The sequence below is a fragment of the Accipiter gentilis genome, chromosome 21, assembly GCF_929443795.1.
Source record: "Accipiter gentilis chromosome 21, bAccGen1.1, whole genome shotgun sequence".
Taxonomy (NCBI): Eukaryota; Metazoa; Chordata; class Aves; order Accipitriformes; family Accipitridae; genus Astur; species Astur gentilis.
In genome coordinates, this window is record NC_064900.1 from 839,916 (window position 1) to 854,013 (window position 14,098).

General features: G+C 46.6%; 1 protein-coding gene across 1 annotated transcript; it reads left to right on the forward strand.

The window, feature by feature from the left end:
* The first annotated feature begins 4,420 nt into the window (after nt 1-4,420).
* LOC126048892 (solute carrier family 25 member 36-like) lies at nt 4,421-14,084 on the forward strand. Its single transcript, XM_049824418.1, has 7 exons — nt 4,421-4,482; nt 10,168-10,344; nt 10,780-10,857; nt 11,178-11,278; nt 11,902-11,968; nt 12,167-12,450; nt 12,550-14,084. Exons 1-7 carry the CDS (start codon nt 4,442-4,444, stop codon nt 12,747-12,749), a joined length of 948 nt encoding a protein of 315 aa, XP_049680375.1. The 5' UTR covers nt 4,421-4,441; the 3' UTR covers nt 12,750-14,084.
* Nucleotides 14,085-14,098: the final 14 nt, after the last annotated feature.

A 14,098-nucleotide genomic window follows, 5' to 3' on the forward strand; every position in this document is an offset into this window, starting at 1 on the left:
GGGGCGGGGCCAGCCCTTAAAGGGCCAGGCACCCCGCCAACGCCGCACCGGAGCGCCTTAAAGGGCCAGAGTCCCGGCGGGATGCTACCGCCCGGAGGACGGTCCCGGTCCCTCCCGCCGCCGGCGACATGCCGATGCAGCTGGAGCTCCGCCCGGGTGGCTTCAGCTCTGCGGGTGCAGCCGGTTGGGGGCCGGCGCTGGCGCGTCCCCGTGTCCCCCCGGTGGCTGCGCGGCGGCCGGGCTCGTCCCGCCTTTCTCCCGCAGCTCCTGGTTCCCCAGCCCGGTTGCTCCCGCGCTGGACCAGCACGGGTGGCGGAGAGGACGGGCTTTGCCAAGGCCTGCGGCCCGCCGCTTCGTCCTTCTGTGCCTGTGATTCCAAAGGGAGAGCAAACCGCCTGGAAAAACAAGAGCTCATCCGTGTATAGCCTCCGAAAGAGTGGGAAAAGCGCAAAGAGGGGCCTGCGTGACGTGTACCGCCTCCTGTGACATTAGGGTACTAGAAATAAACTGTTTTCAGAATCTAATCCCACCTTCTCCTTTTCAAAAGGAACATGCTGCTCTGCAGGATCCTCTCCAGACTTCCCACCTACCCAAGAACTGATGCCTGGTGCTGTTTTAGGTACTATTCTTTGGCAGCAAGTCTTCTGGAGCACTCTCCTTACAGCTTTCAAATGCGTATGACAGCTACAGCCACTTCTGTGCTAGCAAGTAGCACGGCTCAACAGGAGCAAATCTTTAAAGTGGTAAGACTTGGGGCTGGAAATCCAACATCCACACCAAACATGTTTGGGGAGCTTTACTTTGGATTGTGCCTTCCGTCATCCCGTGGACTGCATGCCAATTAGTGGTTGAAATGCATGAGGTGCGCTCCTATGTACGGTACTCCTGCTAGCTTAGCACCACCTGAAAGGAATCTAGTTTGCACACCGAGACTGTTCTGCAGTACAAACCAAAGCCCAGCAAGCAGGGATTACTGGAAGATTCACTCTGAAAGCGCGCTTCAGACACCCATTCAGGCACTGACGTGGGAGTGCCCTACATCTGGCAGGCAGCTGCATTAAGATGGCAACACTTGAAAAGACGTTTACATAGCCACTCTTACATTTACCGCTCTTACACTCTTGCCACTCTCTTATACGTGGACACCAAGGCCACACACACTATGTCACGTTGGCACAATACATTCCACACTTCCAGATGTCTGCTTTATGCTATAGTTCCCTACTTGCCTGTAAGTTGTAGTCATCCCAGGACTATGAGCGCATTTCCAGAATGAAGCCCCTGGAATGACAAACAAGACTCACCCACTATTACCAAATGCCAATCCTGTATACACTCAGTGTGATCAAGGTTTAGTAAGAGCACTTGGAGAAAGAGACAGAGGGAGGAGGCTTTTGGACAGAATCCCTAATTACTTTCAAGAAGGACAGACAGACAGTGCTGCTCCTAGGAAAAACAATAGACTGCACAAAGACATGGAGAAGGGGAGCAGGCATTGAGATAAGGCATCGGCAGAAATCCAAAAGCCATCAGAGACTGAGCAGTGAGGAAGTCAAGATGAAGCAGGCTTGATTTATAAACGTGTATCAGGCTCTTGGGGTATGCCCATGACACTAGCCTATGATACCCGTCCAGCCTGGCCTACTGGTTCAGGACAGGGACTCTGAAAGACTGCTCTGTAAAAAAACCACCCACAGCCTCCCTTCTTTGGTCTGAGCAGCAAGAACAGGTCCCACAGGGAACGCACCCAGGGTCATCACTGCTGCCTGAAGGGACAAGGCATGCCAAAGAAAAACGTATCCTCTCTTCTTTTCTCTTCCCCTCTTTCCCTTCTCCTGGGAAGACAGTTGCGTTTCCCTGGCTCTTGGCTGCCTTCAGGCTCACCAAGGCTCTTGCAAAGTAGTGCTCGTCACTGAACCGGTTCCAACACTAAGCAATCCTTTGATCTTCTGAAATTGTCATGCTATCATTTGCACTGGCCTGAAGACAGTGTGTAGGAGGCTTTCAGAAAGCATCTTCCAGGGCTCAGTCACAGTTTGCCATTGCCTAAGAGTGAGGCATGGGTACCCCTCCACCTGAAGGTAGAGAAAGAAACCTTGCAGAGTGAGGCTTTCTAGGGCTTAGACCCAGAGCAAAGGAGACAGAAGGAAGAGTCCCTTACAGTCCCGAAAGACTGTAAGACTAAAGGAATCAGAAGTGGCAGTGGTGGCAGAGCATCCAGGACAACCACAGCTACAGCTGTTGGTAGATAAGTGTAGAAGATTTTAGAAATTTAGGACTATATGTATCCTGCTGAAGCCACAAGTATTTCTGTTTGCAGGTGGAAAGCACAGGGTCTGATCTAAAGTCAGCAGGAAAAGGAGAAAAGTCAACAGACCCTTGCATGCAAAGTGTAAATATTTTGGCAGTAAGAACTGAAATATCAGGGGGCCTCAATAACTCTCAGAGAGGTGAGAAAAGCAAATTGTACAGTTCCTGCAAAGACTATTCTGGGCTCTGCATCCTTCAGCCAGTCTGAGTTTGATAGTAGCCAGTACTCTGCTTAAGGTCCTGGGCCTAATGGGGACCAGTGACAAAATGGAGGTCTCTGCCTAGCTATTCTATTCCCCATCCTAACTTTGTGAAATTCATTATTTTTTTCCAAGTACAGAACTTTGCACATGCTTTTATTAAATGGTGTTCCACTCTTTCAGGCCATCTGTCCCATTGATCAAGATTATTTGAATACTAATTTTGTCTTCCAGATATGTTGCAACCCCTCTCAGGTTAGCGTTGTCTGCAAATTTAATGGACACACTTTCTAGTCCACTGTATAAATCACTGAAGAAACTATTAATACCACACTGAGAACAGATCTCTGCAGGACTCCTCCTTGATACTTTTTCTCTGGATAGACAGAGTACCATTGAAAACTAAACTTGGAGTTTTCTAATCAGCATCAGACTCTCCTAACAGTGATTTCAGTAGATCCCGTTTCCCATGTTTCCTAGCTTGTTTGTAAGACTGTCATATGAAACAAAACAGAAATCCTTACTGAAGTCAAAATATATAACATCTATTGTTACTTTCTTAGCCACAAGGTTTGTTAGTCTACCATGAAAGATTGCTTTGACTTGATTTCTTTTTTTGGCAAATGGAAAATCAGAGTTGTCTACTTAAAGTTTATTTGTTCCAGTATTACAGGGGGAGGCAGTAAAGTAATGCTGGCTGGCCAATAATTCCTCAGACACCCCCCCCCCCCCTTTTTTTTTAAATAGCCAATATATTTGGCCTTTTCCAGTCTTCTGAACCTCTCCATTCTCTAGAGATCTCAAAGATAACTGCCAGTGGGCCTGACATTGCTTCAGCCAGTTCTCCAACCATCACAGAATGAGTTTGATCAAGCCTAACTGGTCTGAAAGTATTGACTTTGCTTAAGCACTTAGAAATCTAGAATGACGTTTACCCACTTGTCTATTGGTGCTATTTAAGGTATTCACCTAGCCACCATCACAGTGGAGACAAGTGAAAAATACTTGCAACCTCTTGGTATCTTTGGCTGGTTTTCCATTTCACTGATCAGAAGGCCAATCCTTTTACTGGTCTTCCCCTCGCTGCCCAGGCACTATTGATGGGCTGATAGTTCTTTTCTTCTCCACCACGGATAAGGTAATTACTCCTTCCGCCTTTGACATATTTCTGTAGGGACTTGAAGTCAGTTGCCACATCTCCCCCAACTCTTTCCTCTCTGGACTACACACTGCAAGATTTTCAGTCCTGCCTGGATGGCCCCGGTGAGTCATTCCCCTCTGTGGGTTCACTACCCCACATTTGCCCATTTTGTCCCCAAACCGAACACTCAGTCACTCGGCTCTGCGAGTGCTGAAGTCACAGCAGTACAGCATTGATCTGACCACTTATTCCATCTGACTTGCAGGCTATCAATCCTTCTAGCCACGCAAACTGGTACGGTGCGTTGCCTTTTTGGCAACAGCGGGACGTTGACGTACATTGCGCTTTTTTCCAAAGAAGAGGGTATTCTGCGAGCTCCGACACCACCTGAAACTTTGCCTTTCCAAAAGCAACTAGAGGATCTCTCTTTCAGCCCTGACTATTCCCCAGCTTTGACGTACTGATCCTTCAAACTTCAACAGGAGGGGGTCTAATTTGCTCTGAAGTGCTTGTGGGTTTGTTTTGTGGGGTTTTTTTTTTTGCCTGAAACACATTGGCCTGTCTTCATACAAACCTCAAACACCTGAGGAAGCCCCTCCTGTCGCACTGAGCGACGACGAGAGTCCCACAGACCCAGGCTAAGCCCCAGGGCCCCCTCAGAAATGGCGGCGGGGCCGCCTCCCTCCTCACAGGGCCCGCCCTCCTTCCCGCCCGCCGCCGCCTCCCGGGCGCCTCCTCCGGAGCCAACGCGCGGGTCGGCGCGGCCGGCTCCGCGTCAGAGCGCCGGGCCATGGCGCAGCACAGCACTCTGCTCCATCTGCTCGCCGGAGGGTGAGTGGCCCCGAGCGGGACGGGGACGGGGGGCCGAGGCTTCGGCTGGGCCTCGCTGTCTTCCCGCTGCCAGGCCGGGGTCTCCCTCCCGGCTCGGCCTCGCCGCGGCCCGCCACCGTGAGGAGCGAGGCCTGCGGCGGCCTGCCCCGCTGCAGCCGGCGGAGAGGAGAGCCTGCCGTGCCCCACGCCAGCCCCGTAACCCTCAGCCGCCCCTTCCTTGCGGTGCCGGCTTCCAACGGAGGGGCAGCGGCGTGGCCCGGCCGGGGTGAACGTGTGGCTCTGCGGTTTGGGAAGAAGGGGAGTCGGGGGGGGCTCGGTCTGGCGCGTCACCCAGCCGGAGCTTACCGGGGATGGGGGGACAAGGGAAGCGGGGTGCTGAACGGGGGAATGAGGGGCACGGCCGGGTCTCCGCAGCGGAGCAAGCGGTGAGGCATCCTTGTCTTCGGGAGGGCAGGCAGCCCTCCGTCGTCCCGTGGCGGAGGTTCCCTGCGTGTCTTCTCTGGCTTTGGGTAGCGCGGCTGATGCTGGGGAGGCAGGTGTTTGGGGAGTGGGTCCCGGCAGTGCCTCTGAATTTGCAGCGAGACCCTTGAGGGGGTCCCTTCTCGCCTGGCGTTTCACCCTTCCTCTCTTTAAGAAGCACTGAAGTCTCAAAACGACGAGCTTTAAGTTTATGATGTCCAAAAGCAGAAGATATTGTGGTCCTCCGGCCCTCGCTGCGTAACTGCAGGACTCCCTTGCCCAGACAGCCACCGAATCCCTTTCAGAATTCCACCAGCCTGTTGGAGTCCGTGTGACAGTGAGGTCTGCGGTATAGCATGTGCAATAAAGCACATCATTTACTTGCTCTTAATTAGTAAGCTTGCAGCTTGCTGTGGCTAATGCAGTTGTGCTGTGTTGATCTTTGCCTATATGTACTTGCCCTCTCTGGTCCCAGTGTTATTTTGTATATGTTATTCTCTTGTATTAATTTATCCTTTGAACTATACGGTCACTGCATCTTAGCCCTTCTTAATATACTTCTTCACATTTCTTAGCTTTCTTAAGCTTTTCCTCATCCTCATTTTCTGCTTTGGTTCCTGAAAACCTGTGAGAATTTGGCTAGTGACAGGAGTGTCGCTAGTGGGAGCTTTGTCAGTCTGTACCCTGTCCTTGCCCATTAAGCAATAATCCTTGAATTACAATTAATTAAAACCCAAGAGATGAATAAGAAGTTCAGGTTATTCCTGCAGTATATAGTTAATATTACTGTTTTACCTAATGAAGCAGGTCTCATTGATGAAGGAACAGTTGTTCACTTTATCTTCTAGTACGAGAACTGGGGACCATCAAATGAAACTTGAGAGAGGTTTGTTCAAAACTAACGCAGGAACACAGCTCTTAACACAGTGTGCAGTTAAACTGAGGGACTCGTGGCAACAGGATATTAGAGGGTAAAAGCTTTTTATGCATCCAGCAAGCATTTTAAAAAGATTAATGAAAAAGAATGTAGTAAAGGCTATTAAATGCAGTGCAACGTTTCTGGCTGAGGAAATCCCTGAGATGAAAATTGCAGGAAGCTGGGAGAGTGTTCTGGAGAGGAGTATTTCTCCTGCTCTTCCATAGGTGATCTTTATTTGCCTGTGTCCTAGGCAGAATCCTGGTTTAACTGCAGGTGCACAGCATTGCTATCCTTAAATGAAAATCTTTGAGCCATCTCAACTTTTGGCTAGCCTAAGTAAGGGCTAAAATGTGAATTACCAGTAAACCTTGTCACCTCTGTGCATGTTCTCATACCCTTTTCAGATCATTGAAAAAATGTGAGTGCTGGGTTATTTCTCTCAACTAATCCTCTTTTTTGGCCACCTCAAACTTTCCAGTTTTCCTTTTAAAATGTAAAAGCAAGGACTACAGGCAAGTACTCTTTTCTAAGGTAAAATTACCTGCCTTCTTCAATTAGCTCTTTTTGCCACTGCTTTGCTCTGAGAGTACATGTTATACTGGTTGTCAGCTGCTGCTCTTCATCAGATTTTGCAGCAATTGCTTTTGTTACTGCTCCTAGAGTAATGAATGACTTCAGGGCTTTGGTTTCGTTAAACCGGTCTCTTTAAGCCCAGCATAAGGACCCTTGGTGACTGCTCAGTTCCTTGTGGTTTTTTTGTTATTTGCCAGTCGTTGCAGCTTTGCTCAGTACTGTGTCAATCTTTGTCATCCATGGATTTTATCAAGAGTAAGATCTTGCCTCCTGTCTGTTGGTGGAAAACCTGAAAATTTTTAGGTCTAGTTTAGAAGTGATTTTCCTAGACTCTTGTTGGACTGCTGCTGCTGCTTGATTCTTTACTGACAACTGGTTTCAGGGCAGGGAAAGACTGGGACAGGTATTTTTTTTCTTCTTTTTGAGATTTTATGGTCTGATTTCAATCCATCTCTAGCATCTATGCTACAGACAGAGTGCTAAGGCTCTAAGTATGTTGTTGTGAGATATCAAGCTCACTTTTTGCAAAACTGAGGTATGTTACATCTTTGTAGCTGCTTTTGTGAATCCAGCTTTTGTTTGGTAAGTTCCATAAAAAACCCCAACAATATAGCCCCCACCCACCCCCAACATTGATCGGTAAAAAGTGCCATTTAAGTCTATAGGGATCTGATTCCGTAATTCTCTTCTGGCATGAATCTCAGGTCATATAACCGTGTAACCTTAGCAGCATGAATTATTACAAACGCACTTGTTCTTTTAGTCCTGGCAGACATTAGAACTCTTCTAGGCTAGTATATTTCCCCAGTCCCCTAACATTTCTTAAGCATTTAAATGTGTAGGTATGAACTCTCCTTAATCAGCTATTTTTAATATCCACGGCCATGAGGGGTTTTGTGCCTGCTGATTTTAAAATGTTTGTTCCGACTGGATTTTGTTCAATTTTGCCTTCATTAGTATTGGACTGAAAAATAGTTAATCCCTTTGTGACGAGAGTATGTAGTTTTCCATTTCTCCTGAAACAGAAGAGTTTTGGAGACCTATGCCTTTCATCCATCGTAAGCAGCTGTACCATAATGTAGCACATGGTAAGACATCATAGTTGAGATTTCTTCTGGTTTTGAACAACTGAAACACCTTATTTTCTTAGCTTTGTTTAGTCAATGTTTTTTGCTCCCTGAAAAAATCTTCCTTAGTCTCACCATTGAGCTGTAGTGGCTCAGAAATCCCCCTTCACCTCGGGCTCTCTTACTGCTGATTAAATGACCACCATGCTAAGGAGTAACAATTTCTTTAACTCTTATTATTGCTTTTAAAATTCTTCTCTATTATCTATACATATCAGTAGCTTGAGGAACTTGAACTCAGGAAAAGCTTGTATGTACTGGAGACGTGGGTTCAAATTCATATCCTGACCGTGCTCAGGTAGGGACTTCTTGAAGAAATGAGATACTATGAAAACATTACATAAAGTTGTGCCTCCTTACGCACTGTTAGAGACAAAAATCTTGAGGATGCCAAGCAATTGCTTTTCTAGATGTTGTCCTGTTGTAGTGTTTGCTCAGCTTTTAGATAAGAAGTTGGAACTGCTCTAGTCAGACTTCGTAGACATCTGTCACCACTGCACTCAATCTTCTGCACTGGAAACTACACTTCTGGTCAAGAAGACAATGGGACTGTAAGTCTGGAGCCTGTATCAGGCAGATGAGTAGAAACTACGGTAAAGAGCAAGACTGTTGGTCCCCTGAATGAATACGGTCTATGTTGGAAGAATCAATGTGGCTTTTGTAAAAGGAGGCCCTGCCTCATGTGACTCCTGGATCGATGCGTAGGCTGTCTTGATCAGCTTGTTCGTGCAGAGAACCTGAGCCAGGACATTTACGGCTTTGCTTTGTGTTGTCTTCTGAGCCCGTGCTAAGTTCTTTGGTCATGTTCCACCTAATCCCAGACTCCCACTGCTCATCCTATCTCCTGAGGGAAAATGCTGCTGATCAGCTGCTCTGCAAGCCATCACCACTGTGCAAATCTGCAAAGGGCTTGACAAAGAAGCATGAATGTAATGGAGTAGCGTAACTAGTTGCTAGTTGCTGGTATCATTAGCTGCGTAACCTTCTAGCTGCCAGATCTTCCAACTCTTGGACTTCATTGCAATAGGCATCCAGGCCTCTTTTTTTTTTTTTCTTTTTTTCTTTTTTTTTTCTTTTTTTTTCTTTTTTTTTCTTTTTTTTTTCTTTTTTCTTTTTTTTCTTTTTTTCTTTTTTTTCTTTTTTTTCTTTTTTTTCTTTTTTTTCTTTTTTTTCTTTTTTTTCTTTTTTTTCTTTTTTTTCTTTTTTTTCTTTTTTTTCTTTTTTTTCTTTTTTTTCTTTTTTTTCTTTTTTTTCTTTTTTTTCTTTTTTTTCTTTTTTTTCTTTTTTTTCTTTTTTTTCTTTTTTTTCTTTTTTTTCTTTTTTTTCTTTTTTTTCTTTTTTTTCTTTTTTTTCTTTTTTTTTTTTTTATTTTTTTTTTTTTTATTTTTTTTTTTTTTTTTTTTTTTTTTTTTTTTTTTTTTATATTTTTAATTTTTTTTTTTTATTTTTTTTTTTTTTATTTTTTTTTTTTTTTTTTCTTTTTTTTTTCTTTTTCCCCCCTAACCTGCAGGCAATAATAAATGAAGCCCTAGGAGCAAAGGCTGTGAGAGCAATGTATGTGTACACTGAGCTGTACAGACTTCTTCAAAATAATTCTTCAGAACTCTAGCCATTTGCTTTCCTGTACCGTTAGATGTAATTTTGTTGATATACTTGATTCTTCCCTGATATCTTGTAGTTCTTTGGCTGGCTTTTCTTTCTTTGGAGCAGAGTAAGCTTTTTTTCAGCCTCCATCTCTTGTGAAACAAAGCAAGCTTGGCTGTAGCAGATATGAACAACTGCTTGTTCATCAAAGCCTCTTGCATGGCTGCTCCATGCAAATTCATCTCAAAAACAGTCTTTCAGGTACTGAGCATCCTCTAGAAGAACAGAGTTGTCAGTCAAAGGATCTGAAGGGGCAGGAGCTGAGAACCGAACATGTCGATTCTGACTTGTCCCTGAGTGGCAGAAAGGGAAAAAGGAGATACGTGTCCTTTCAGCCTTACCGAGGTGTGACTAGAATGATTGATGGTGGTGGTTCATGAGTTCCAAAAATAGCTTCTGTCTGCTGAAGGTCAGGGTCCTCTTTCATTAAGCAAGTCAGGCTGGGGGTGAGCCTGGCTGTTGTCAGAAAACAGAGATCTCACTTACAGGGCCTTGCAAACGTGGAGCTGAATGGATTATGGGTCGAAGACACCGGCAGGCTGAGGGGTGGGAGAGGTCCGTGCTGCCCCTCTCTGAGCCAGTGCTGCTGTGGGGAGGTGTGAGGCACGGGGCCTGGTGATCTCAGCAGAAGGCATTGCAGCGAGGTTGGGCAGCAGAAGTGTTTGCTCTGGGAAATTCTGAATGCAAAGATCAGCAGCTTTGAGCTGAGGGGCTGCTGAGCCCCAATGGACTTGGGACTGTTTGTCTTGAATACTGAGTGAGGTTTCAGAGTGAGGCTGCCAGGAGATGTCCCAAGCTAAGCCCTTATTGCGTTAATCAGTGTCAGAGCAGGAGGTCATGTGTGACGCAGGCTGGGGGACCCAACCTCCTCTCCTAGAGGGGAGAGGTTGTGGACGAGCAGGGTCAGAATTATTGCCCTCTTCCTGCACAGGGGTCATTCTTACATGTCCTGTTATGCCCTAGATGTGGTGGCACAGCTGGAGCCATCCTGACCTGTCCCCTGGAAGTGGTGAAGACGCGTCTACAGTCATCCCAGCTGACGCTGCGGCCTCTGTGCCTCTCGGAGATACATCTGCCAGGGATGAGTGTGAGGCTGATGAACCCCAGCCCACCATCTCCTGGAGTGCTCAAGTTGCTGAGGTGAGTAGGATAGGACGGTGTGCATGTTAGCACCAGGGAGGTGAAGGTTTGGCCATCAGGTGGGGGGGAGGGGGGAGAGAGAGACGGAAGTATCATTTGAGGTGAGGCTCTGGAAACCGCAAGTACGGTAGGAAGTTTTGTCAGAGCACAGGTACATCTACTTCTCACAGTTGATCTGTGCTTTGAACTCTGAGTCTGCAAGGCAGCTTTTGGGACTGTGAAAAATTTCTCAGCTAGTGGTTTGATCAGACCCAGAGTGATGGTGTCAGCAAGAATAGGAAGAAATGACTGAAGGGGAGAGGAGAAGTGGTTGGAGAGAAAATGGGAGGTGAGGAGAGGATGCTACAAGAAGTACTGAAGAACAAAAAAGCAGAAGGAACAGGAGAGCCCGCACTTAGTTATTTTGCTGATTTCTCTGTTCATTTCCTCCTGTAGGGACATCCTTGAGAAGGAAGGCATGAGATCCCTGTTCCGAGGTCTGGGTCCAAACCTTGTTGGGGTTGCTCCTTCCCGGTAAGTACTGCTCCCTGAGGATAGCTCATGCTGTACTCTTTTTAAAGGACCTCCATGACAGCTATTGCTCCACATTCTGAAAGCAGTCTGGGCCTTGTGCTCATTGTGCCACTGGACCCCTTCACACAGACATTTTCTGGACCTTGTGATCATAGTTGTAAGATAAGGTGATTGCTGTGGGCCTAGTATAAATGGTATCTGATGTCACATTAGACCAGCCTGTGCTGGCAGTAAGAAAAGTTTGAGTAAGACCCCACAGCACCGCTGTCTCTGCTTCTCACAGGTGAGCTGTAACCTCTTTTGTATTTCTTTCCAACCAGGGCTATATATTTTGCTGCCTATTCTGGTGTTAAGGAGAGGCTCAATGCTGTCCTTGTACCGGAGTCCAAGAAAGTACACATGCTATCAGCAGCCTGTGCAGGTGAGCCTCTTCTGTCTCAAATCAGAGCCAAGGGGTCCTTCTGTCTGTAAGTGTAAACGGGTTTCATTCCTTCCCCATTGCTGCTCCCAATATTCCTGCTGTCTCTCTTCTGAAATTTTCTCCCTCCATATCTGGAGCAGTGAGTTCCTTGGGTAACCAAAACGTTTTCTCACTCTTCGTTCTTCTTAGACTCATCTCTTCAAGTCATGGATCTAGTCTTTACCCCATCAGGAAAAGAGGTCTATTCAGCTGTGAGAGGGAGAAGGCAGTGTGTAATTTAGACCACTCACAGAATCATTGCTCTTGATACATCCCAGTTCTCTTAACAAAATCTTCCACTCTTGGAAGTTTAGCCCATTGTTTCCTGCGTTTGTGTAACACCAGGGCCTGTAGTGGGGTTATGTTGGAGGCAGAGGAGCTAATTACCACCAGACAAAGGCTGGAATGGGGGAGGACGAGAATCAAATAGTCTGTCCTAAATGTCTCGTCTCCCAAGGTCATTCTAAAACTGCAAATGCCTGCAGCTTGCCAAGCAGAATTCAGACAGCTGATAGATAGCACCTCCTCACAAACTGTCAGCGTGATCCTGGTGCTCATGGCTGTCTTCCTCTTCTGTTCTCCAGGCATTACCTCTGCCACACTCACCAACCCTATCTGGTTAGTGAAAACCAGGATGCAGCTGGAAGCCAGGTAAGGCAAGCTAGCAATGCAGAACCACTCTGTGTCAAATCGGGACTGGTTTGGGGGTGGGGTTGGATAGGGGTCTGTGACTTGCCATCAGAACATAGGTCTTCAAGGCACGCTGGGGAAGAGTCGTACAGTTGTGCTCACAGCAGCATTTTAGGTCAGTGGAACAGTATGCTGTTTAACCCTCCCTCGTCTTTACAGGGTGAAGGGGGAGATGGCCAGCAACGCTGTCCAGTGTGCCATGCGTGTGTACCGCACTGAAGGCCTTCGTGGATTTTACCGTGGTATCACTGCCTCCTATGCTGGAGTGTCAGAGACCATCATACACTTTGTCATCTATGAAGCACTGAAACAGCAGCTGAGAAACAGCCATCATTCCCTTTCACCACCGCTCACACTTTCACCAAACAGCCATGATTTCTTTGGCCTAATGGGAGCTGCTGCTGTCTCCAAAACATGTGCTTCATGCATTGCATATCCACATGGTGAGTGGGTCCACTCTCCTTCCCTCTGTTCCCCTCAATGGGAGATGCCATGCCTGTAGGATCAATCTGCTAATATTACTTCCCTTTCTGTCTCTCCAGAGGTCATTCGGACACGGTTGCGAGAAGAAGGATCACGATACCGTTCCTTTATACAGACTCTGCAGCTTGTGGTCCATGAAGAGGGACCCTTGGCTTTATACCGAGGGCTCCTGGCTCACTTGATCCGCCAGATCCCAAACACAGCCATCATGATGGCTACCTATGAACTCATCGTACATTTGGCCTCTTCCACCTTGTAAGCACACTAGCACCTGGCTAAGGCTGCTGTAAAGATTCAGGGACCTTATGGTCCTGAGACAGTCTTTTTCCATGCTTCGAGAGGTGGTGCTTTTTCATCGCATATCAGAACTGGGTCAGGCATAGAATTCTCAGGACATAAGACTATTTTGTGCGAAGTTTTTGGCACAGTGCACAGTGTAGCCTTTCTTCTTTTTGGAGACTTGAATTATCCCGGTGCTCTGAGATGTCAGGGCACTGGTTTGACAGTGCCTGCTGTAAGTTCCCTGTGTGAAACAAGGGCATGGAACTTACTGCGAAGGAGACAAAGGAGAAAGCATAAGAGCATCTAAGACAGCCTCAGCATGTTCACTTCTTTTTTAGACCCAGTAACAACCATACATGGGCACAGTTGGACACAAAGGCAGGCTAGAGCTGAGACATCCGAGAGAACTGCAGCAAGCAGAGATCTTGTGCTGAGACCTTTCTTGCCCTCCGAGGGGCTCTTCCTCTCACCTACTGTGCTACCTTCCTGCCCCTAAGGAGGATTTCTCAGCCTTGGCTGCCAGCAAATGTCCTATTGCAGAATCTTCCTGTGGCTCTTCAACATGTTGCAGCCACTCTTTTTGTCTTGCAGGGTCTGAGTAATCAGACTAAGTAGATGAAGGGAAGAAGCACAACTTGCTATGAAACATTGTCCTAACAACTCATGCTGCTGGGCTCATAGCCACGCTTTGCTAATACCTGTTGTGTTTCCATGACCTCCATTCCCACCAAAGAGAGGAGGACACCTCCTTCCCTCAGAAGTGCTGGGGCTGTTCTGCTCTTTTGGTGTGAAAAATACTCTTTTTTTTTTTTCTTTTTTTTTTTCTTTTTTTTTATGCTGGTAAAGAAAGTGGATCAGGTGAAAAGATGGATGAAGCTGAGGATTTGGCCTGTTTCTATTGATGATACACCAAGTATATGGAAAGAGCCTTTTTTTTTTTTTTTTGTAATCAAGAATTCAGTTTGCTGCGTGTGTGTGTTACACTTGCCTGTGACAGGCTGGGATGCTTTCTGTTCCTCTGTGGGTTCCTAGCCCAGTGTCCTGGGGACAGCTACATTGTGTTTACAAAGAGTATTTTGACTCTCAGAAAGGCAGGGGTAGGGTGAGGGGTGATGTGTTTTTCTTGTTCCAACACATACACTAAAAAATGTAACCCTTCCCCGAGATAAGGCAGTCATTTCAGTAAATACATGCTCTGGACAATCTCCAGTCTCTCACTAGAGGCTACACTGACTGTTTCTTTCCCTGCTTGTGGTGAAAAACTGCAGAAGCCCTGAGCATTTTATTTGAAATCCATTTATTTTAAAATCCACTTTGTTTCCTCGT